Source organism: Microcaecilia unicolor, chromosome 12 (genome assembly GCF_901765095.1).
Source record: "Microcaecilia unicolor chromosome 12, aMicUni1.1, whole genome shotgun sequence".
NCBI lineage: Eukaryota > Metazoa > Chordata > Amphibia > Gymnophiona > Siphonopidae > Microcaecilia > Microcaecilia unicolor.
The window spans coordinates 100,841,653-100,865,601 of NC_044042.1; the positions used below are offsets into that span (position 1 = coordinate 100,841,653).

At 48.6% G+C, this 23,949-nt stretch overlaps 1 protein-coding gene across 1 annotated transcript in view; it reads left to right on the plus strand.

Annotated features, from left to right (window-relative positions):
- The window catches only part of PLEKHH3 (pleckstrin homology, MyTH4 and FERM domain containing H3), a 261,085-nt gene that overhangs the window by 167,469 nt on the left and 69,667 nt on the right, over window positions 1–23,949 (plus strand). Inside the window, exon 6 of the mRNA XM_030220491.1 lies at window positions 5,731–5,854. Within this exon, the coding sequence (XP_030076351.1) occupies window positions 5,731–5,854 (124 nt within the window). The remainder of the gene's footprint in view (window positions 1–5,730; window positions 5,855–23,949) is intronic.

Consider the following 23,949-nt stretch of genomic DNA (forward strand, 5'->3'; position numbering starts at 1 on the left):
AAGCAGCAGCGGCCGGAAATGGGGGCTGGCACTGCGTGCGGGACATGGACTCACGGGGCGGGGGGAGCAAAAAAAAAAGGTGCCGGTACGCCGTACCGTTGCGTACCGGCACAAAAAAAGCACTGGATTTCCCTGTCCTTCCCCACCAACAGTGGATGCAGGCACATAGGTTTGCCCTTTCCCTGCCTTTCCCACTCACCCGAGCCTCCGGAGTTCTATTTACCTCTGCTTTCCTCACAGCGTTAAAAAAAAAAAAAAAAGGAACAGAGGTTTTTCCTTGCCTTTTTCTGTGGGACCGGACATGTGATACTCGGTCCAGTGAGGTAAGAGTGTTTTCTGACTCCTCCGGGGTGGGCCCGCGATAGGGGCGATTTTGAATTTTACCGCCGTTTTCGGCGATGGCTGCGGAGACAGTAAAGCGCTGTTCCAAGTGTGGCAAGCGCAGATCAGCAGCGGGGCTCTGTAAATCGTGCTGTACAGATGTTAGAGCCGGCCCGAGCATGGCGAGCGACGATTCTTCGCGCTCTGAGCTGGCAGCGGGCGCCATTTTGAATTTACCACATGGCGCGACCGCTGCTGAGACGGAGAGTCAGCCCGGGGGGAGGCCTCGGAGTGAAGCTGATATGGGAGCTACTAGCCCCGGCAGAGATCCGGGTGGCCAGGGTGAGTTTTTCTTCCCTGATTTTGTCTTATTAATGCATAAAGCATACATGCTTAAAACAGCTTTCCCACAAAGCCCGGCACGGGCCTCTTCTAATGCCCCCCCCCCCCCGGTGGATTCTAGCCTGGGTATGCCCTCTGAGGTGTTATTCCCTGATAATTGGCAGAATATGAAGCGCAGAAGGGCTCATTCCCCTTCAGAGAGTGCTGCACCTCCTCCACCCCCCCCCCCCCCCCCCCGGTGGTCGGGCTGCGAGGATTCGGAGGACTCTGGCAGGGCTTCGTGGTCTGAGGAGCCAGAGTCTGGTGCAGAAGTGACTCAGGATCTGGACGATCCCTCCGCGGTGAGGATTTTCCACCATGCTGAGCTGCCAGCGCTTATTTCTGATGCCCTGCAGGCTCTCTCTATTGAGGACCCTGCCAGTGGCACAGCCTCCTCTGTGAATCCTAGGATGGCTAGTACCAAAAAGCCTGCTTGACCCCGAGGGACCTTTGAAAGTTTCCAGGGCTATGGGGCAATTATACCCTCTGAGTGAGGAGCATATGGCTCGCTTTGCTATGCCTAAAGTGGATGCCCTAGTCACAGCTCTGATAAAGAGAACTACCCTCCCTGTTGAAGGAGGTGTTGCCCTGAAGGATATTCAAGACCGTAGACTGGAATCAGCACTTAAACGGTCATTTGAAATTGCAGGTCTCACTTTTTGGGCGTCTGCATGCAGTTGTTATGCTGCTAGAGCCTGCCTGGCTTGGTTGCAACAGGCAGTGGAACAGCCCGGTGATGGAGCGGAGCCCTTTTCAGATGTGGCTCCGCGGATGGAGTCGGCCTTGTCCTTTCTTGCTGATGCCCTTTATGATATTGTCAGAGCTTCGGCTAAACACATGGCAGTAGCTGTGGCGGCTCACCGTCTTCTTTGGCTACGGCATTGGGCCGGACATGGCCTCTAAGCAAAGGTTGGTGAAGTTGCCCTTTCAAGGCCTTCTCCTGTTTGGTGAGGAGTTGGAGAAAATTGTGAAGGGCCTGGGTGAGGCTAAACCCCAGCGCTTGCCTGAAGATAGGCCTCGGCCTTCCTCTAAGGGTGCGGCAGTCCACTCCTCTTACAGACCTCGCTTCCGTGAAGCTCGAAGGTACCGCCCGGGGCGTTCTGCTGGGTTCACTTCTCGTGCCCGTTTTCAGCAGAGGAACTCCTTTCGCTCGGACAAACGTTTCACACCCACTGGCTCAAGGCCTGGAGTTCAGGGGCAACCCTCTCAATGATGGTGCACCGGCCCTCTCCTCGAATCCTGTCATCGGAGGACGTCTTTCCCTCTTTACCGAGGAGTGGGCCAACATTTCCTCAGATCAGTGGGTCTTGGACCTGATCAGAGACTGTTACAGAATAGAATTCGACACCCCTGTAAGAGACGTGTTTGTGGAGTCCCGATGCGGTTCTGCCGCCAAACGGGCGGCGGTAGAGGAGACTTTACAAGGTCTGATTCAGATAGAGGCCGTGTCCCCAGTACCTCCCGCCAAACATGGCTGCGGCCGCTACTCCATCTACTTTGGGGTGCCGCGAAAAAGAGGGTCTTTTCGCCCTATTCTGGACTTAAAAGAATTAAACAAGTCCCTGAGAGTGCGGCATTTTCACATGGAAACCCTGCGCTCCGTCATTGCGGTGGTATAGCCAGGAGAGTTTCTCACGTCCCTGGACCTGAAAGAAGCTTACTTGCACATTCCAATTTGGCCCCCCGCACCAGAAGTTTCTGAGGTTTGCGGTGATGGGAAAGCATTTCCAGTTCCGGGCCTTGCCTTTTGGCTTCGCCACAGCTCCCCGCACCTTTTCAAAGGTTATGGTGGTAGTAGCTGCCTTTGTAAGGCGAGAGGGTATTCGGGTTCACCCGTACCTGGACGACTGGCTCATTCGAGCAAACTCTGCTGCAGAGAGTCAGCATGTAACAGCCAGAGTGGTCTAAGTACTTCAGTCTATGGGCTGGGTCGTCAATTTGGCCAAAAGTCACCTGACCCCCTCGCAGTCTCTAGATTATTTGGGGGCCAGGTTTGACACAGCCTCGGGGTATGTGTACCTACCCGAGCAAAGGCGGTGCAAGCTTCAGAATCAGGTCCATCTGCTCCTGAGGATGCCCCGCTTGGGACATTGTCCAGCTGCTTGGATCGATGACGGCCACCATGTAACTGGTGCCCTGGGCGAGAGCGCACCTGAGACCTCTACAGTATGCTCTACTCCAAAGATGGTCTCCAGTATCTCAGGATTACCAATGCAGACTCTCTTGGCTCCCTGCGGCCCGTCTCAGCATGGAGTGGTGGCTCTCAGACCGCATGCTGCGGTGAGGAATGCCGCTGGCGCTCCCCGATTGGTGCCTAGTGGTGACAGATGCCAGTCTGAAAGGCTAGGGCGCACATTGCAAGGGGAAGCATGCCCAGGGTCTATGGACACCCGAGGAGTCGGAGTGGTCCATCAACCGCCTAGATTTGAAAGCGGTGTTTCAGGCGCTTCTGGCCTTTCAAGTGACCCTGGAAGGATTGGCTGTCAGAGTGATGTCGGACAACACGACAGCAGTGGCCTACATAAATTGACAAGGCGGCACTCAGTGCAGAGCTCTAGCCGCGCAGGCCGAACAAATTTGCCACTGGGCCGAGCTGCATCTACAGTTTCTGTCGGCAGCTCACATTGCAGGTCAGAGCAACATGCAAGCCGATTATCTAAGCAGGCATCAGATCGATCCAGCGGAGTGGGAACTTGCAGACGAAGTGTTCCTAAAGATATGTGCCAAGTGGGGCAAGCCCGTGATGGATCTAATGGCGACAAGCTCCAATGCCAAAGTCCCGTGCTTCTTCAGCAGACGGAGAGATCCTCGCGCGGCGGGGTTGGATGCCTTGGCTCAACCCTGGCCTCCGGGCCTACTGTATGTGTTCCCTCCGTGGCCCTTGATAGGGCGAGTGCTCCTGCGGATTCGGCTGCATCCAGGAGAAGTGGTTGCCCCGGATTGGCCCAGGAGGCCTTGGTATGCGGACCTCCGACAGATGCTCATAGAGGATCCCCTTCAGTTACCTCTGGTTCCCAACCTGTTGTCACAGGGTCCGGTGACCATGGAGGACGCCGGCCGATTTGGTCTTATGGCCTGGCGATTGAGAGGGCGCAATTGAGAGGCAGAGGCTATTCCAATAAAGTAATTACCACTCTCCTGCAAGCCCGCAAGCGTTCCACTTCTGTGGCTTATGCCAGGATTTGGCGCCAGTTTGAAGTCTGGTGTGCTTCCAGAGAGATCACACCCCTGCGGGCTCCTGTCTCGCCGATTCTGGACTTTTTGCAGGATGGTGTACAAAAAGGCTTGGCCTATAATTCCCTGCGGGTGCAAGTGGCAGCATTGGCCTCCCTGCGTGGCAAGGTTGAAGGCATGTCTTTAGCTGCTCATCCGGATGTGGCACGGTTTCTTAGAGGGGTGCTTCGGCTCCGTCCTCCCGTGCGTGCACCTTGTCCAGCTTGGAACCTGGGGCTAGTGCTGAAGGCCCTTCAGGGTGCTCCCTTTGAACCGCTTCGGCGTGCTTCAGAGAAAGATTTGACACTAAAGGCCGTCTTGTTAGTGGCCATTACTTCGGCGAGACGGGTGTCAGAGCTCCAGGCGCTGTCCTGTAGAGACCCTTTTCTGCAGTTTTCAGAGTCCGGGGTCACGGTTCGGACCGTGCCTTCCTTCTTGCCTAAGGTGGTTTCAGCGTTTCACCTAAACCAACCTATTTTCTTGCCCTCCTTTGTCGAGGAGGAGTTTCCAGAATCTTTTGGGCAATTGCACCTGTTGGACGTGCACAGGACTCTGCTGCAGTATCTGCGAGTTACTAACTCATCTGTTTTGCTATCAGGTCCTCGCAGAGGGTCTCCAGCGTCTAAAGCCACTATTGCCCGCTGGCTTAAAGAATCTATCTTTTCAGCTTATTTGCTTGCTGGCCGGCCTCCGCCTGATGCCTTTAAGGCGCATTCCACTAGAGGAATTTCCTCTTCTTGGGCTGAAACTGGAGCACTCTCTCTTCAAGAGATTTGTAGTGCAGCAACATGGGCTTCTAAGCTCTCTTTTGCCCGACATTACAGGCTGGATGTGGCTGCCAGGAGGGACGCACATTTTGGAGCGCAAGTGCTGGCGTGTGGTGTGGCTTGTTCCCACCCTATCTAGGGATTGCTTTGATACATCCCATCTGTAATGGCTGCATCTGCTTGATGACAAGGAAGGGAAAATTAGGTTCTTACCGTGATAATTTTCTTTCCTTTAGTCATAGCAGATGCAGCCATGATCCCTCCCTGTCTGATGCTATCTGCTGTAAATCTATTTCAGGTTCTGTTCGTGTTTCCTGGAGATTCCGTCCTTGGGAGAAAGTCGGAAAACAGTCTTCAGGATTCTTGTTCAATTAAAGGAGGATGACTTAATTCCCTCCAGTTTCATGTTTTGGAGGATGAGTTTATTCCCTCCAGTTATGTCTCAGTGGAGGATGAGTTTATGCCCTCCGGGAGGATGTTTCATTCCCTCCATTCAGAGTTAATGCCCTTTGTTGTAGTTCCATCGTTCGCTGTGAGGAAAGCTTATGTTATTCCCATTGTGGTTTGCCATACTGCTTTGGAAGCTTCAAATACTGAAGAGAGGCAGTGGAGCAAGCTGGTATGAGGCACTGAAAAAAGTGTGCTCTCTATCTCCCTCTGCTGGTTGATGGACACAACCCATCTGTAATGGCTGCATCTGCTATGACTAAAGGAAAGAAAATTATCACGGTAAGAACCTAATTTTCCCATCTGGGATTGCTTCCCAATCTTTTTGTGTCTGTGACCCCATGATTGTGGCCAAATAAAATTGTGTGACCCCTTGGAGGTGCATAATAATAATGTACCTATGGAGAACTCACCTAGGTTTTGTGTGGTACTGACACACAATTTGCAAAGCTCTGGGTTAGGTACATAGTGGGGGATAGGTGGGATGATGGCCTTAAGGTCCTTTCCAACTCTTTCTGTAGCATGAATGTGTATTGACTATTGAGGTGGCTTTCTTTTATCTGAAGTAGCTGAATATATAGCAACCGATTCTGTTCTCCAGGAAAACTGCTCAAACCAAGAAGTGGTGGAACAGATCTATAAACGCAATCCGATCCTGCAGTACACAAAGAGTCCCCTCTATGCTCCACTGTTACCCTTTTCCTATGGTGGTGTGGACCAACCTTGTAAGTAATTTGTTGCTTTTCACAGCTTGGTGAGGGGGGAATCCCTGTCTGATAAATGATTAAAACATCAGCTCACGTGAGCTCCTTGAAGAGCTTCTGTGTTATAGATGATGAAGGCTATCCAGCCACGAGATGCTCTACACCCAAGAATCAAATTATTTTCTGTTTCAATAAGGGAAAGGGACTTGATATACTGCCTTTCTGTGTTTTTTGCAACTACATTCAAAGCAATTTACATAGTATATACAAGTCCTTATTTGTACCTGGGGCAATGGAGGGTTAACTGATTTGCCCAGAGTCACAAGGAGCTGCAGTGGGGATTGAACCCAATTCCCCAGGATCAAAGTCCAGTCACTAACCACTAGGCTACTCCCTGCAAACGTATTTATTTAACCCTGTATTTTCCTTCTGAAAATAACTTTGACATTTTGTTAGTGGGCATGGGTTTTCTCTCTGAGCTTCTTTCTCTTCCAAGTTATCCTCCTACTCCTGCATAATTTCATTGGCTGCTCTTTCTTTGTCTCTCTCTCACTCTCACCTGTTTCTTCTCCTCCATACCATCTGTCAACTTGCTTTCCCCTTCATTTCACTGCCCCTCATTCTGACTAACCTCTTTCCATTGCACAGGTCATCAGACTTTCCATTCAGCTTATTGTGAGTCCTTTGCCGCTAATGACTGATCTGTTTGTGCATGTGTTTATTTTTGTAAGTTGGAATGTAACCAGTTTACAACCGCTTCAAGTTGAGATGAGCAGGGTGTCCACTCTTCCTTCTGCTCCAGGATTTGGATTTTGGGTTTTGACGGATCAGCGAATGGTATTATCCTGAGTGTGCTGAAGGTTGAAAGCTGTCACCTGGTTAGCTTTTCTGATTTCAAAAAAGTCTTTGTCTTCTCTGTTTTGGCTGATGACCTGCCTGGTTTTTACAACCATTTCCATCTCCGTAGCAACTATAGAGGAAAGGCAGGGGTTCGCCATCCAGTCACCGGGACACACCCAGCCAGTCAGGTTTTCAGGATACCCATAATGAATATGCATGAGAGATTTGCATACTATGGAGTCAGTGCCTGCAAATTTATCTCTTTCATATTCGTTGTGGATATCTTGAAAACCAGGATGGCTTGGTGTAGACCAGGGACTGGGCTGAGAAATCCCCAAGTAGGATGATTCCAGTATAACAGAAAATACTTCTGAATCCATCTCCTGTTTTACACCTTAGGGTACATTTTTGACCCAGCAGTTCTTCCTGCTTTGGGCTTCCAGTTCAGTTGGAGCAGACTTCCACTGGACCTTCAATGCCATAAATTGTAGGTCCTTTTATTGGAATAAATTACCATAGGAGTTGAGAGAGATGTCAACTTTGGTGGTGGTTTTTTTTCCCCCAAAATATGTAGATATTCTTAAGATCTGTAATTTGTAGCTGTTCTTATCTTTTTCTTGACTTTAATTGTTTTTATTTGGAATGTAAACCACGTTGAGTGGAATTTCCATAAATGTGGAATAAAAACTAATTATGATCCCTCCTTTCCCCCCTGGATATTCAAAATTTTTGGAGTGTAATAATTATGATTTGGGTTTGTTATTTTGTTGGTCTTTAGTTTATTGGCTTGATTTGTAGTCAAGAAGATAATACTCTCATTGGGTTTTTTTTTAATTGTTGTTTTTATTTTTTAGGACTCTCCTACCTTGCAGAGGCTATCATAAAAGTTTGCTTTAATTATTGCTATGTTGAGTTTTCAGTGTGAATATGAACAGTCTGCCAAGTTCATCCCATGTTTCTACTGTTTCCTTTCCTACTTCTCCCTGCCAATTTTTCTCTCTCATATGCCTCTCTACAGAGAGAATTTGTGTTCTGGTATGAAATTTTCACCAGGGCTGACCCAAGGATATCTGACATCTTAGGCGAAACTTCCACAGTGTGCCCCCCTCCAGAGTCCAGCATCTTCACTTTTGTTGCTTATCTCCCCCATTTTTCTCCTCCTGCCACTACTCCCTATCTACTTCCTCTGCCTGAGCCTGCTACAGAAATGCAGCATGTGCAGGGCCTTTGTGCTTCCTGTTGGATGGAGTTGGGACATGACAGATCTTTAGCACACATGTAAAAGATACATTGACATCAGCTTTCCTGTGCTGCTTTGCTCTGCCTTGCCACTGCCTAGGGATGGGGCCGGCCCTGCTTTCCCCTCTCAAGTGCTTGCTAATGGCAGCATGGTAAATCTAAACACTTTCTGCTGATTTTGTTTACTTTTGCTGCTATCCCACAGCGTTTTGGGATTTGTAGATCTGTGACATAATAGGAAAATCAGGATTGTAATTTCAGTTGTTTAAACAAACAAAAAAGCATAGTATATTTCATGTTTGGCTAGTGTCATCTCTTTTTCCATCTTCTGCATGCTGCATTTTTTTTTTTTGAGTCTCCAAAAGATACTCAACACATCAGACAATTGTCCAATATATTTGAGCCTCTAGGAAAACCAGCAACTCTCATGGAAAACTCTTGGAGACTAGATATTCAGGATTTAGATTTAATTACATTCTAAGTTGTAGCCGTGCAAGAGAGAGCAAAGTGACTTGGTTATTGGTCTTCTAAGCAATAGGCTACTGCCCCATTCTGGTCACGTTGAGGGTCATGTTATAGAGGACTTGAGCCAGGGGCGTAGCCAGACACCCAATTTTGGGTGGGCCTGGGCCCAAGATGGGTGGGCAGAAGAACCTCGCCCCGTCCCACACGTGATTTGGTCTCTCCTTCTCTCGCCTGCATGCCATCTGGTCTCTCAAACATCCCCCCTCTCCTGTATACCTTTTAAATAGTAGATTTTCACCAGCAGCAAGCAGCAACTAATACACACTGCTCTAGTTGGCCCCACACCCTTCCCTCTGATGCAACTTCCTGTTTCCGCCTAGGCAGAAATACATCAGAGGGAAGGCTGTGGGGCTGGTGCGAGCAATCTGTATGTCACTGCTCACTGCAGGCGAAGATCTGCTACTTACAAAGTATGCAGGAGGGACACTTGTTGGGAGTTTTCAGCTGGTGGGGCTTGGGGATCCCTGCTAGCCATATCAAAGGTATGCTGCTACTGGGTGGGCCTGATCCCAAAGTGGGTGGGCATGGGCCCACCCAAGCCCACCCTTGGCTACGCCACTGACTTGAGCTTGTAGAACAGCATTTGATGCGCTCTTATGTGCCTAAAATGTAGGGCAGAGAAGTCAATCATGTCGCCTAGTGGTGGTCCTACCATTAGGCTAACTAAGGCGGGGACCTCAGACGGCACTGTCCATGGAGCAGCATCTCCTCTGTTGCCAGCACCGGCCTCTTCTCCCTACTGCGGCCCTCCTTTTGATATAACTTCCTGTTTCCTCAGAGTCAGGACGCAGTAGAGCGAAGAGACTGGTGCCGGCAGCAGGGCAGCCATGAGAATCGTTGCCACTGCTGCTTTTTGGAAAAGAAAAAAGAAGATAAATGTAGGGAAGAGGTTGGAGGGAAGGGGGATGATGCCAGACTGTGTTCCGGTAGGGTGGCATCTCATCCCTGCCTCAGGCGGCAGATTGCATTGGGCTGCCCCTGGTGCTTCCTTTGTGCAATATCACCCGGATTCTATAAAGGTCATCCAAATATGGGCACAATCCTGAGATATGCGCGCAATTTAATTAGCTAACAAACTGTTAACCAGCAATATTTGGGTGCCAACAATCAATTATTGACGTTATTTGGCACCAGTTAGGTGTTGCACACACATCTACCTGCGCACTGGCCATCCAAATCCCATAGCATGTAACCCAAAAGGGAGCGAGGCCATGGGAGGGGCATGGGTGGGCCAGGGGTGTAGGAATCAGTGCTATGTGTTGTTCCATAAAGGGTGCTAGGGGAGAGCGCCCTTTATACAGTAGCACTGAGTGTGGATTTTTGAGTGCCATTTACTGAACCTGTTGGTGTTCTTGGGGCTGGAGAATAGGCAGAATCAGAGTCAGGATTGACACGTTAAAATATTTTTATTAGTATGTGCCAGTGGTTCCCAAACCTGATCCTGGAGGCACCCCAGCCAGTCAGGTTTTCAGGATATCCACAATAATGCAATTCTCTCTCATGAATATTCATTGTGGATATCCTGAAAACTTGACCTGCTGGGGTGCCTCTAGGACCGGGTTTGGGAACCACTGGTATATGAAGTAAACAAGAACAAGCAACAACAAAACAATTTCAAAAACACATCTGTCCTAAGACAAAGACCACCCCTCAACCAGCCCTTCCCCCCCCCCCCCCCCCAAAAAAAAATATATATGTTTACAAAGTATTCAATATCAAACTACGGGCTCTTGAAGAAAGGGAATGTATATAAGGTCCCCACACAGACAAGAACTGCCCCACCCCCACCCTCACCCTCTGCTTCTCCATTAACATAATATGGTGAAAATTATGCCAATTTTTAAAAGGAGAGTCAGGAACAGTCCAAACCTTTAAAATCTTTGCCCCCAAAAGGACTGCCTTGCGAATAAGCAGATGACCACTCCTACTTTGCAACAAAAACAACAAAAGACCTACTGAAGACCCCAGAAGACCTTCTAAATAGTGAACTAATGTGAACCAAAAAAAAAAAGAATTTTGGAGGCACGCCCAAAAAACGTGAACAAAGGAATTAGATTGTTGATCCATTTATGACAGTGTCCATGCCACCCATATACATATTTTAAGGTTTAACGGTTTTATTCAGGATAAAAGAAAAAAACAACATCTAACAACTAAATAACAAGTCTAGTCAAAGACGTCAAGCAGTTACATGACAATGAGCAAGCATAACAGAATAATAATAAAAAACCTTTTACAGCAAAAAAACTGGGTAACACATGATCCCTTTTTTTTTTGTTTTGTGAAAAACTTCCCACTACCCTCCAACCTCACAACCCTAGGTTCCGTTCAAGCTTAACGGTTGTATTCAGGATCACCCCCTCCCCCCAACCCTATCTTAACCCATATCTTAAAAAGAAACTGAGATGACCCGGCATCTGGACTCTTATGACCCCAGGCCATCTTTGAAAGGATAACGTCCATTATTCCCAATCCACCCTCCCCTACCCAAGCAGAGAATCCCAAAACAACCCCTAATATAACAGTGCCAACTTAGGAAACACTCAAACCTATTCAGTACAGTGCTTCTTGCTTTATGGGAGATAGTTTGCAAATAACAGTTCCAGATAGACATGAAAGCCCTTCATCCCTTTGGGGAATTCCTAGCAGCCCATTTACATGTTTTATAATATAAATGCATACATGCCTATTCTTACTAGTGCATACACACGTAACAAAAACAGCTGCCGTGCCTCAGAGCCAGCTGTGTGGGTGCTTGAGCACCCCCAGTTTTGAACAAACTCCTTGACTTTCCAGGGATAGGTAGTTTATCTTAGGTTTTGCACCCCACAATAATTTTGAAAAGTTAGTTCCTATGTTCAGAGTGGGTGTAAATGTGGGGTAATGTTATAAAGGCACACAGGTTCATACATTGCCCTTACATGTGCCTTGACAGCCTAGATGCCCCTTAAAACATTCTCTTTGTAACCAAGGTCTGGGAAATGGGCTCAGGAAAAAACCAAGAGACTTCAAAATAAAACAGCCAAAGTGGCGTTCTGACTGAAGAAATTTGATAGAGCTACTCCATCTCTTGTTAGGTTGCATTGGCTATCTGTTCAGGCCTGTGTACTTTTTAAACTGGCCTGTTTAGTTTTTAAAATCTTTGGTGGATCTTCTGCAGAATACTTGGTTAAATTATTTTCTTTCCCCAACAGTTCTCATGCAAGGGGGCTATCGTTTAATTTACTATATCCTTTTTTCAAGGTGTTCATTATAAATTGTTTTTTTTACTGCACTCAATTTATTATCAATCGGTATAGTTCTCTACCTACAGATTTGAAAACTTGGTCGTCTTAGTTTCTATTTTGAAAAAAATTGAAGATATATTTTAAAACATTTTATTTGTTATTTTTAATGTTATACTCCCATTAGATTCTGTTTGTAGAATTTTTTTTTTTAGTAATTATCTGCTTTGACCCTAATCAGGAGTCTGTGGAATACAAATATAGCGCTACGTTACATTACATTAATTGAGACCTAAGCTGAGTTTGAAGCCTGCTCTGCCTTTCCTGTAGAACCGATTAGATCAAATGTTGCCCATGACATTATGTGCTTTCTATAGTCTCTTTTATTTTTTCCCCAACTATTGCATTAAAATTTTCTTTTATACGTGGGGATTTCTGATCCTTTGGAAATGAGGAAATTCTTTTTTGACATTTTGCTGGCAGCTGGTTTCTCTTCCTCGATCTGACTTTCTCTTCTCCCAGCTCTCTGATGCTCCCATGCTCAGATTACAAACAAGGGGAATCCCAGGCAGTCCACAGCAAAAGGAAACTGAATCCTATCCTAGGGTTTAATTGTCACCATTCAAGTCCAGTGACCTGGGAAATTGGAGCTGGTCTCCACAGTTTGGCAGAATGTTGCATATGAACCTTCTGAAGATTAGCATTGAAGGCTTCTGTAATTGGAATCAGTGGTGTCCAAGCACACAAAAGGTGACTTTCTTTGATGCAGCTGAATTTGAGAGAGTATCAGGCTTATTTTCGAAAGTGATCGCCGGCCATTTCCCAACATAAATTGGGAGATGGCCGGCGATCTCTCAAAAGCGTCGAAATCGGTATAATCAAAAGCGGCTTTTTTGACAGCATCGCCGCTTTCCCGTCGCCTTGCCGGCGAAAATTCAAGGGTGTGTGTCAGCAGCGTAGCGAAGGTGGGACATGGGCGGGCATGGGCGTGGCTACCAGATGGCCGGCTTTTGCGGATAATGGAAAAAAAAAGGCGGCGTTAAGCAGTATTTCACCGGGTTTACTTGGTCCTTTTATTTTCATGACCAAGCCTCAAAAAGGTGCCCCAACTGACCAGATGACAACCGGAGGGAATGGGGGATGACCTCCCCTTACTTCCCCAGTGGTCACAAACCCCCTCCCACACTAAAAAAATACAAATCAAAACCTTTTTTTACCAGCCTGTATGCCAGCCTCAAATGTCATACCCAGTTCCCTGACAGCAGTATGCAAGTCCCTGGAGCAGTTTTTAATGGGTGCAGTGCACTTCAGGCAGGCAGACCCAGGTCCATCCCCCCCCTACCTGTTACACTTGTGGTGCTAAGTGTTGAGCCCCCCAAAACCCACTGTACCCACATGTAGGTGCCCCCCTTCACCCATAAGGGCTATGGTAATGGTGTAGAGTTGTGGGGAGTGGGTTTGGGGGGATTTGGGGGGGCTCAGCACACAAGGTAAGGGAGCACCTGGGAGCACCTGGCATGTCAGGGGGACCAGTACGCTACAAATGCTGACTCCTCCCATGCCCAAATACCCTGGAGATGGCCGGCATTTTTTTCTATTATTGTTGAAAAACAAAACCGGCGATCTGAAACCCTCCGTACTCTGGCATTTGGCCGGGCTAAACCATATTATCAGGAATAAAAGATGGCTGGCCATCTTTTTCGATAATATGGTTCCGGCCAGCTGTTGCGCCGCCACTGAAATAGTTCGCCGGCGACGTTCAATTATGCCCCTCTATGTCTCTACTTCTTCAGCCCTCTTTAGTGAGACATTTTTGCCTCTTCTCATTGGCAAAACCAGTGTGTGTGTGGCCCTGGACCATAAGATAAAATCTTATCAAGGGGTGATATCTGTATCCATTTTGATGAGGGCGTTCTCATTTCTGTCAGGTTTTGCTCTTCGAGTGAGGCTCGCTGCTTGAGTGATGGCCATCACTTGTTGCCAACAGTTCTAGCCTGATGAGCTTGATCAGATTCTTACTCAGTGATATTATACAGTGGTGGAAATAAGTATTTGATCCCTTGCTGATTTTGTAAGTTTGCCCACTGACAAAGACATGAGCAGCCCATAATTGAAGGGTAGGTTATTGGTAACAGTGGAGATAGCACATCACAAATTAAATCCGGAAAATCACATTGTGGAAAGTATATGAATTTATTTGCATTCTGCAGAGGGAAATAAGTATTTGATCCCCCACCAACCAGTAAGAGATCTGGCCCCTACAGACCAGGTAGATGCTCCAAATCAACTCGTTACCTGCATGACAGACAGCTGTCGGCAATGGTCACCTGTATGAAAGGACACCTGTCCACAGACTCAGTGAATCAGTCAGACTCTAACCTCTACAAAATGGCCAAGAGCAAGGAGCTGTCTAAGGATGTCAGGGACAAGATCATACACCTGCACAAGGCTGGAATGGGCTACAAAACCATCAGTAAGACGCTGGGCGAGAAGGAGACAACTGTTGGTGCCATAGTAAGAAAATGGAAGAAGTACAAAATGACTGTCAATCGACAAAGATCTGGGGCTCCACGCAAAATCTCACCTCGTGGGGTATCCTTGATCATGAGGAAGGTTAGAAATCAGCCTACAACTACAAGGGGGGAACTTGTCAATGATCTCAAGGCAGCTGGGACCACTGTCACCACGAAAACCATTGGTAACACATTACGACATAACGGATTGCAATCCTGCAGTGCCCGCAAGGTCCCCCTGCTCCGGAAGGCACATGTGACGGCCCGTCTGAAGTTTGCCAGTGAACACCTGGATGATGCCGAGAGTGATTGGGAGAAGGTGCTGTGGTCAGATGAGACAAAAATTGAGCTCTTTGGCATGAACTCAACTCGCCGTGTTTGGAGGAAGAGAAATGCTGCCTATGACCCAAAGAACACCGTCCCCACTATCAAGCATGGAGGTGGAAATGTTATGTTTTGGGGGTGTTTCTCTGCTAAGGGCACAGGACTACTTCACCGCATCAATGGGAGAATGGATGGGGCCATGTACCGTACAATTCTGAGTGACAACCTCCTTCCCTCCGCCAGGGCCTTAAAAATGGGTCGTGGCTGGGTCTTCCAGCACGACAATGACCCAAAACATACAGCCAAGGCAACAAAGGAGTGGCTCAGGAAGAAGCACATTAGGGTCATGGAGTGGCCTAGCCAGTCACCAGACCTTAATCCCATTGAAAACTTATGGAGGGAGCTGAAGCTGCGAGTTGCCAAGCGACAGCCCAGAACTCTTAATGATTTAGAGATGATCTGCAAAGAGGAGTGGACCACAAATTCCTCCTGACATGTGTGCAAACCTCATCATCAACTACAGAAGAGTCTGACCGCTGTGCTTGCCAACAAGGGTTTTGCCACCAATATTAGGTCTTGTTTGCCAGAGGGATTAAATACCTTATTTCCCTCTGCAGAATGCAAATAAATTCATATACTTTCCACAATGTGATTTCCGGATTTAATTTGTGATGTGCTATCTCTCACTGTTACCAATAACCACCCTTCAATTATGGGCTGCTCATGTCTTTGTCAGTGGGCAAACTTACAAAATCAGCAAGGGATCAAATACTTATTTCCACCACTGTAACTATCCCACTGCATAATTTTTAGGGTTACCAGATAGCCTGTCCCTTGGTGACCTGAAGTTAAGTTGGATCTGACTTTGTTTCTCTGCATGCAGACTCCCTGTTGGCCTAATGGTTAGAATTCAGCAGTTGCATTCTAGTTGGGTAAGCTACCGGCCAGGATTTAGGCTGCCCTGGCGATCTTACCTTTATGGTCTCTCCAATCTTGCATTGTTTGTTTGGACTTTTGGACCTCATCTTTGCTTGCTGCTAAGACTCATAACTTTGACTGCAGGTCTTCACAGAAACAGGCAGCAGAAGAGAGGGTCCAAAAGTACACGTCCAGTAGGCAACACAGAAAAAGTACAAAGGGCCTCCAAGGTTGGAACAACGCACGAAGGAGACTCGACATAGGCCATGTTTCGGTGCTCAAAACGCCTGCCTCAGGGGTCAAGAAAATGATGTCTTGAATACCAGTGAGCATGTAAACTGCGTTATGGTAAACACACTGTACTGACTGTCACAGAAACGTTAGCGCGTAGCAGCTGGTTCTTTGAGGGCCGAAACACGGCCCGTGTCGGGTCTCCTTCTATTAAAGTTTGTGCGTTGTTCCAACCTTGGAGGCCCTTTTGTGCTTGACAGAAGCAGAGCAGGATACAACTTTGTGGTTTACACATTATTATGGTGACTATTGGTATTTCTCAGGCATCTTCATAAGTATCATAGCAAAGTTATGCGCTTTCTGCTTTAATGTTGGAGGGTCATCAGCTAGCAGCTTTTCTGTTAGTAGGAATATCACTGAAGGCCAGTGGGAGTGGGAAGTATTGATTATGTGCCTGGTCCTGTTATAAGTTTTCTAATGTAGTCTCATTTGGACAGAAAAAAGTGGGCTGCTTCCTGGTTTTGGTCACCATATGATGTAAGCATATTAAGAGTTGACTACTGGGGAATGAGTGGAGAGACAGGAGGCAAAAACATAAGGACAAAGGGAAGGAGAGATTCCATATTTTTGCAAACAAATGTGTTCTTACTTAGGGAGAATTGCAGGGAGACCATGCCATAGTGCAGCTTGGGGGGGGGGGGGGGGGGGGCACTGTATTATTGTCTCTGGTATCTTAATTTACAATTGGAGAAATAATTTTCCAAAATGGAACATTTTAGAGGTGCCATGAAAGAAGACACCAACATGGAACATATTGCAGAAATACCAGAAATTAATTATGTTCAGCCTTCAGCTGCATCTATGGCAGCTTCCTAGTGCAGATCCGGGGGAAGGTGAAAAGAAAACCTTGTAGTGACGACTTGATTTCTGAACAGAAGACATGAACAGCTCTTCCCCCACCCCCACCCCCCAATAAAAAAACCCCCACAAAACCCTGGCATCTCCTTTGATCAGTTGTTATATAGTCTAAGCAGATCATCTTCTCTGCCTAACATTTTTGTATTCCAGGGACTTACCCCTCCTGCTCTTGAATATGCCCATAAATGTAGCCAAGACAGCTTCCTCTGGTATAAAGACAATCCGGCTGGTATTCAAGCCGGATTGTCTCTCAAAGGAGTGGAGGAGTGGCCTAGTTAGAGCACTGGTCTTGCAATCCAGAGGTGGCCGGTTCAAATCCCACTGCTGCTCCTTGTGATCTTGGGCAAGTCACTTAACCCTCCATTTACTCAGGTACAAACTTAGATTGTGAGCCCTCCTGGGACAGAGAGATATCCAGTGTACCTGAATGTAACTCACCTTGAGCTACTGCTGAAAAGGTGTGAGCAAAATCTAAATAAATAGAGCGAGTTAACAAGCAGAAATGATCTCCAATGGTTAACTCGCTCAGTTGCAGCTATCCGGTCATTTTCAGCAGCACTTAACTGGTTATCCTTGCTGAAAATGATTGGTTAGTGCCAAACTTAAAGCCAGCTATGTCGGGGGCATTCCAGGGCTGAGTCCAGTTAGGTCTCAGTATCAGGACCCTAACTGGCCAGGGTTAACTTATAAAAAGGACAACATAAATAGCTGTCCTACCTTTACACGCTAACCCATGGCTGGTTAAGTTTGAATGTTAACCGGTCATGCGCTAGCCAGCTTTAAAAAAAATGGAAGTTCAATGCCGAAGCTCACACAGGGCCCAGCGTTGAATTTCCGGTTTTAGCGTCGGCAGTGGACCAAAAAATGCTGTCTGCTACTGGCTGAATATGGGCTGGAATAATTTTGTACTACTTGGTGTATGTAGAGGTCCTGACACTCAAGATTTCTTCTGTACATTCTTTCTGTCTTCTGGCAAAAAGGACCCTTGAAGTTGGCCAGTGCTGTGAAAGAAGACGGAATGTGGAAGGAGTGTCAGGTGGTTGTAAGTTCATGGATTTCTAACACAGTCATCAAGGGCAAGTGAGACTAAGCGCTCCCAAATGGGCATGATGTAGCTCTCTCTAATGACCCATCACTACCTGACTGTGTAATTGCTGTGTATGCCACAAAATGGCCACTAACTACATATGTCAGTATTTGAAAACTCCAAAGAGAATGTAGTGGGAAAAGGGGTAAGCAGCTGTATCCAATGCAGGACCACGGGTAAACAAATGAAAAAATTTTAGACTTGAAATACTTGACTTGAGTCTTTGCATTAAAAGAGCAAAAGAAGAATAACATAATGTCCTCATATAATTGATGTAGGCGCTCATTTTCAAAGCACGTAGACTTACTATGTAACCTCTATAACTTTGAAAACGAGCCTTGTAGTGTCCAGATCCTGAAAATGGCCTTTATACTTTTATCAGCTGTCCGGTCACTCATAACAATTGCTAAAATATCAGGTTTGAATCTGACTCTTTCTTGCTGTTCCTCTGCATGAGTTCTCATACAAAATCTACATTATGATACCACAAAGTATTATCTGATCTGCCTATTGTCTATCCTGTTGTAGCACTGCAACCCTCTACTCAGTTTCAGGTTTTATGTTCGCAGGATCCATTTTACCTATCCCAGGCTTTCTTAACATCACATTGCTTTTGTATTCATATACGACCTCGGAGGTCGTTCTGCGCATCCACCCCACTCTCTGTGAAGAAATATTTCCTAATGTTCTTAAATCTACCCCCTTCATATCCTGACTGCTTGCTCTAGAACTTCCGATCTGTTGACAAGTGCTGGACTTTATCTCCATTTGAATGCATGATTCCTTGTCATCAAGCAGATGAAGCCATTACGTATGGGTTATGTCCATCAACCAGCAGGGGAGATAGAGAGCACTCAAACTTTCACAGTGCCCTCTTGGCCAGCTAGCTCCACTGCCTCTTCAGTATTCTCTATCTCCCCTTAGCAGGGTGGCTGCAGCTTGTTCAAGCTCCAGAAAAATCTGCCGGGAGGTGGTTCCTGGCTTGCCAGTTGTTAACCGGGTGTTGGAGGCTATAGCAGCTTCACTTTAAAGGCACATAGGTTAGCCCTTTCCTGCCTTACCCATACCTCTGTGGATGTGGACATATTGCCTTGCTTTCCCTGTCCTTACCCACCAACAGTGGATGCAGGCATATAGGTTCGCCCTTTCCCTGCCTTTCCCACTCATCTGAGCCTCCGGAGTCTTCAATACCTCTGCTTTACTCACAGCTTAAAAAAAAAAAAAAGTCGCGTTGCGTTTTTAAACGCAGAGACGCTGGAACAGAGGTTTTTTGACCTGATTTTCAGCAGGATCGTAGTTGTACACTAGATCCTTTGAGGTAAGAGTGTTTTCCAACTCCTCCGGGGTGGGCCCGCAATCAGGGCGATTTTGGCGCGAACCGCCATTTTGGATTTTACCGCCGTTTTTTCGGCGATGGCTGCGGACAATGTAAAGCGCTGTTCCACTTGTGGCAAGCGCAAATCAGCAGCAGGGCTCTGTAAATCGTGCTGTATTGGCGTAGGAGCCGGCCCGAGCATGGCGAGCGATGTTTCTTCCCGCTCTGAGCTGGCAGCGGGCGCCATTTTGCTTACACCGCATGGCGCGGGCCTCCGTGGACACGGAGAGCCCTGAGCCGGGTGGGGCACCTCGAGATGAGGTTATTTCAGGAGTGGCTAGCACCGGACAGGATTTGGGTGCCCAGGTGAGATTTTCTCCCGGATTTTGTGCTTTTGCTGCATATAAGCATACATGATGAAAAGAGCCCTTCCTCAAGGGTCGCCTGAGGCTCCTCTGATTGCCCCCCCCCCCCGCCCCCGATGGATTCTGGCCTGGGACTGCCCAGTGAGGCTTTTTTCCTGGATGCTTGGCCTAAAGATAAGCGCAGAAGGGTTAATTCCCCTTCAGATTGTGGTGCACCTTTTTCCCCCCCCCGAGGATTCGGAGAACTCTGACAGACGTTCTTGGTCTGAGGAACCAGAGTCAGGTGCGGATTTACCACAGGACCTGGATGATCCCTCCGCGGTGAGGATTTTCCACCATGATGAGCTGCCAGCGCTTATTTCAGATACCCTGCAGGCCCTCTCGATTGAAGATCCTGACAGTGGCATGGCCTCCCTCGGGTAATCCCAGGATGGCTAGTACCAAGAAAGCTGCTCGGAGCCTTCCCTTTGCATGACTCCATCCTAGAGCTTGTTTCGGCTTCAGGGGGCTGACCCGGAGGGACCTTTGAGAGTTTCCAGGGCTATGGGCAGTTATACCCTCTGCGTGAGGACATATGGCTCGTCTTTCAAACGCCTACAGTGATGCCCTAGTCACTGTAGTGACAAAGAGAACTACCCTCCCTGTTGAAGGAGGTGTTGCCCTGAAGGACGTTCAAGACCGTAGGCTGGAAACAGCGTTGAAGCGGTCCTTTGAAATTGCAGTCTCACTGTCGGGCATCTGCATGCAGCTGTTATGCTGTGAGAGCCTGCCTAGCTTGGCTGCAACAGGCAGTGGCTCAGCCCGGAGATGGAGCGGAGCCCTTCTTGGATGTGGCTCCGCGGATGGAGGTGGCCTTGTCCTTTCTGGCTGATGCCCTTTATGACCTTGTCAGAGCTTCGGCTAAACGAATGGCAGTAGCAGTGGCGGCTCGCCGTCGTCTGTGGCTACGACACTGGGGCAGCGGACATGGCCTCTAAGCAAAGGTTGGTGAAGTTGCCTTTTCAAGGACTTCTCCTATTGGTGAGGAGTTAGAGAAAATTGTGAAAGGTCTGGGTGATCCAAAACCCCAGCGCTTGCCCGAAGATAGGCAGAGGCCTTCCTCTAAGGGCCAGGCGGTCCACTCCTCGTACAGACCTCGCTTCCATGAAGCTAGAAGGTACCGCCCGGGGCGTTCTGCTGGGTTCACTTCATGTGCCCGTGGTCAGCAGAGGAACTCCTTTCACTCGGACAAGCGTTCCGCAGCCGGTGGCTCAAGACCAGGAGTTCAGGGGCGACCCTCTCAATGATGGTGCGCCGGCCCTCTCCTCGATGCCTGTCATCGGAGGACGGCTTTCCCTCTTTGTCGAGGAGTGGGCCAAGATTTCCTCAGATCAGTGGGTTCTGGACCTGATCAGAGATGGATACAGAATAGAATTCAACGCCCCAGTAAGAGACGTGTTTGTGGAGTACCGATGCGGTTCTGCCGTCAAACGGGCGGCGGTGGAGGAGACTTTACAAGGTCTGATTCAGTTAGGGGCAGTGACCCCGGTGCCTCCCGCCGAGCAAGGCTGCGGCCGATACTCCATCTACTTTGTGGTGCCGCGAAAAGGTGGGTCCTTTCGCCCTATTCTGGACTTAAAAAAAGTGAACAAGTCCCTGAGAGTGCGGCATTTCCACATGGAATCCCTGCGCTCCGTCACTGCGGCGGTTCAGCCAGGAGAGTTTCTCACGTCTCTAGACCTGAAAGAAGCTTACTTGCACATACCGATTTGGCACCCGCACCAGAAGTTTCTGAGGTTTGCGGTGTTGGGGAAAACATTACCAGTTCAGGGCCTTGCCTTTTGGCCTCGCCACAGCTCCCCGAACCTTTTCGAAGGTAATGGTGGTAGTAGCTGCTTTTCTCAGGCGAGAAGGTATCAGGGTTCACCCGTACCTAGACGACTGGCTCATCAGAGCAGACTCTGCAACAGAGAGCTTACAAGCTACAGCCAGAGTGGTCTCAGTACTGCAATCTCTAGGCTGGGTCGTCAATATGGCCAAAAGTCACCTGTCCCCTTCACAATCTCTAGAGTTTTTGAGGGCCAGGTTCGACACAGTCTCGGGCTATGTGTTCCTACCCGAGCTAAGGCGGTGCAAGCTTCAGAATCAGGTCCGTCTGCTCCTGAGGATGCCCTGCCCGCGAGCTTGGGGCATTGTCCAGCTGCTGGGATCAATGACAGCCACGATGGAAGTGGTACCCTGGGCGAGAGCGCACCTGAGACCTCTACAGTATTCCCTACTCCGGAGATGGTCTCCTATTTCTCAGGATTACCAATGCAGACTTACTTGGCTCCCTGCGGCCCATCTCAGCATGGAGTGGTGGCTCTCGGACTGCATGCTGCGGCGAGGAATGCCGCTGACGCTCCCCGTTTGGTGCCTAGTGTTAACAGATGCCAGCCTGAAGGGCTGGGGCGCACACTGCAAGGGGAAGCATGCCCAGGGTCTATGGACACCCGAGGAGTCGGAGTGGTCCATCAACCGCCTAGAGTTGAAAGCGGTGTTTCAGGCGTTTCTGGCCTTTCAAGTGACCCTGGAAGGATTGGCTGTCAGAGTGATGTCGGACAACACGACAACGGTGGCCTATATAAATCGACAAGGCGGAACAAGGTGCAGAGCACTAGCCGCGCAGGCCGAACTGATTTGCCACTGGGCCGAGCTGCATCTTCAGTGTCTGTCGGCAGCTCATATCGCAGGTCAGAGCAATGTGCAGGCCGATTATCTGAGCAGGCATCAGATCGATCCAGCAGAATGGAATCTGGCAGACGAAGTATTCCTGCAGATCTGTGCCAAATGGGGCAAGCCCGTGATGGATCTGATGGCGACAAGTGCCAATACCAAAGTCCCGTGCTTCTTCAGCAGACGGAGAGATCCTCGCTCGGCGGGGTTGGATGCCTTGGCTCAACCCTGGCCTCCGGGTCTACTTTATGTGTTTCCCTCATGGCCCTTGATAGGGCGCCTGCCTCTTGCGGATTCGGCTGCACCCAGGAGAAGTGGTCCTCATCGCCCCGGATTGGCCAAGGAGACCTTGGTATGCAGACCTCCGACAGATGCTCCTGGAGGCTCCTCTGCCGTTACCTCTGTTACCGAACCTGTTGACTCAGGGACCGGTAGCCATGGAGGACGCCGGCCGCTTTGGGCTTACGGCATGGCTATGGAGAGGGCGCAATTGAGGGATAAAGGTTATTCCAATAAAGTTATTTCCACCCTCCTGCAAGCCCGCAAGCGGTCCACTTCCGTGGCTTATGCCAGGATTTGGTGCCTGTTTGAGTCTTGGTGTGCTTCCAGAGCCATTGTTCCAATGCGGGCTCCTGTCTCGCCGATTCTGGACTTTTTGCAGGAAGGTGTACAAAAAGGCTTGGCCTATAATTCCCTGCGGGTGCAGGTGGCAGCGTTGGCCTCCCTTCGTGGTAAGGTGGAAGGCGTGTCTTTGGCTGCTCACCCAGATGTGGCACGGTTTCTTAGAGGGGTGCTTCGGCTCCGACCTCCAGTGCGAGCACCCTGTCCAGCTTGGAACATGGGCTAGTTTTGAAAACCCTGCAGGCATCTCCTTTTGAGCCGCTTCGGCGAGCATCGGAGAAAGACTTGACACTGAAGGCCGTTTTTCTGGTGGCCATTACCTCGGCGAGACGGGTGTCAGAGCTCCAGGCGCTGTCCTGTAGAGACCCATTTCTGCAATTTTCAGAGTCCGGAGTCACGGTTCGGACCGTGCCTTCCTTTATGCCTAAGGTGGTTTCAGCCTTTCACTTAAACCAGCCTATTTTCTTGCCCTCTTTTTCAGAGGAAGAGTTTCCAGAATCTTTTGGGCAGCTGCACCTTTTGGATGTGCGCAGGACTCTGCTGCAGTATCTGCGAGTTACTAACGCTTTCAGAACGTCTGATCATCTGTTTGTTTTGCTATCCGGTTCTCGCAGAGGGTCTTCAGCGTCTAAAGCCACTATTGCCCGCTGGCTCAAAGAAACTATCTTTTCAGCTTATCTGCTGGCCGGCAGGGTTCCGCCTGTAGCCTTTAAGGCACATTCTACTAGAGCGATTTCTTCCTCTTGGGCTGAAACTGGAGCACTCTCTCTTCAAGAGATATGCAGTGCAGCAACATGGGCTTCTAAGCTCTCCTTTGCCTGACATTACAGGCTGGATGTGGCTGCCAGGAGGGATGCGCGTTTTGGTGCACAAGTGCTAGCGCGTGGTGTGGCTTGTTCCCACCTTATCTAGGGATTGCTTTGTTACATCCCATACGTAATGGCTTCATCTGCTTGATGACAAGGAAGGGAAAATTAGGTTCTTACCTTGGTAATTTTCTTTCCTTTAATCATAGCAGATGAAGCCATGAGCCCTCCCTGTATGATGTCTGTATGCTGTGAATCTGTTTTTTCAGGTTCTGTTCTAATTTCCTGAAGTTCCTTCCTTGGGAGAAAGTTGGAAAACAATCTTCAGGATTCATGTTCAGTTTTAAATTTAGGAGGGTGTGTTCATTCCCTCCAGGAGGCGCGTGTGTTCCCCTCCAGTTCTATAAATAGGAGGATGAGTTTATTCCCTCCAGTGTGTTGGGAGGATGTGTGATTCCCTCCAGGAGGCGCGTGTGTTCCCCTCCACTTATACAAT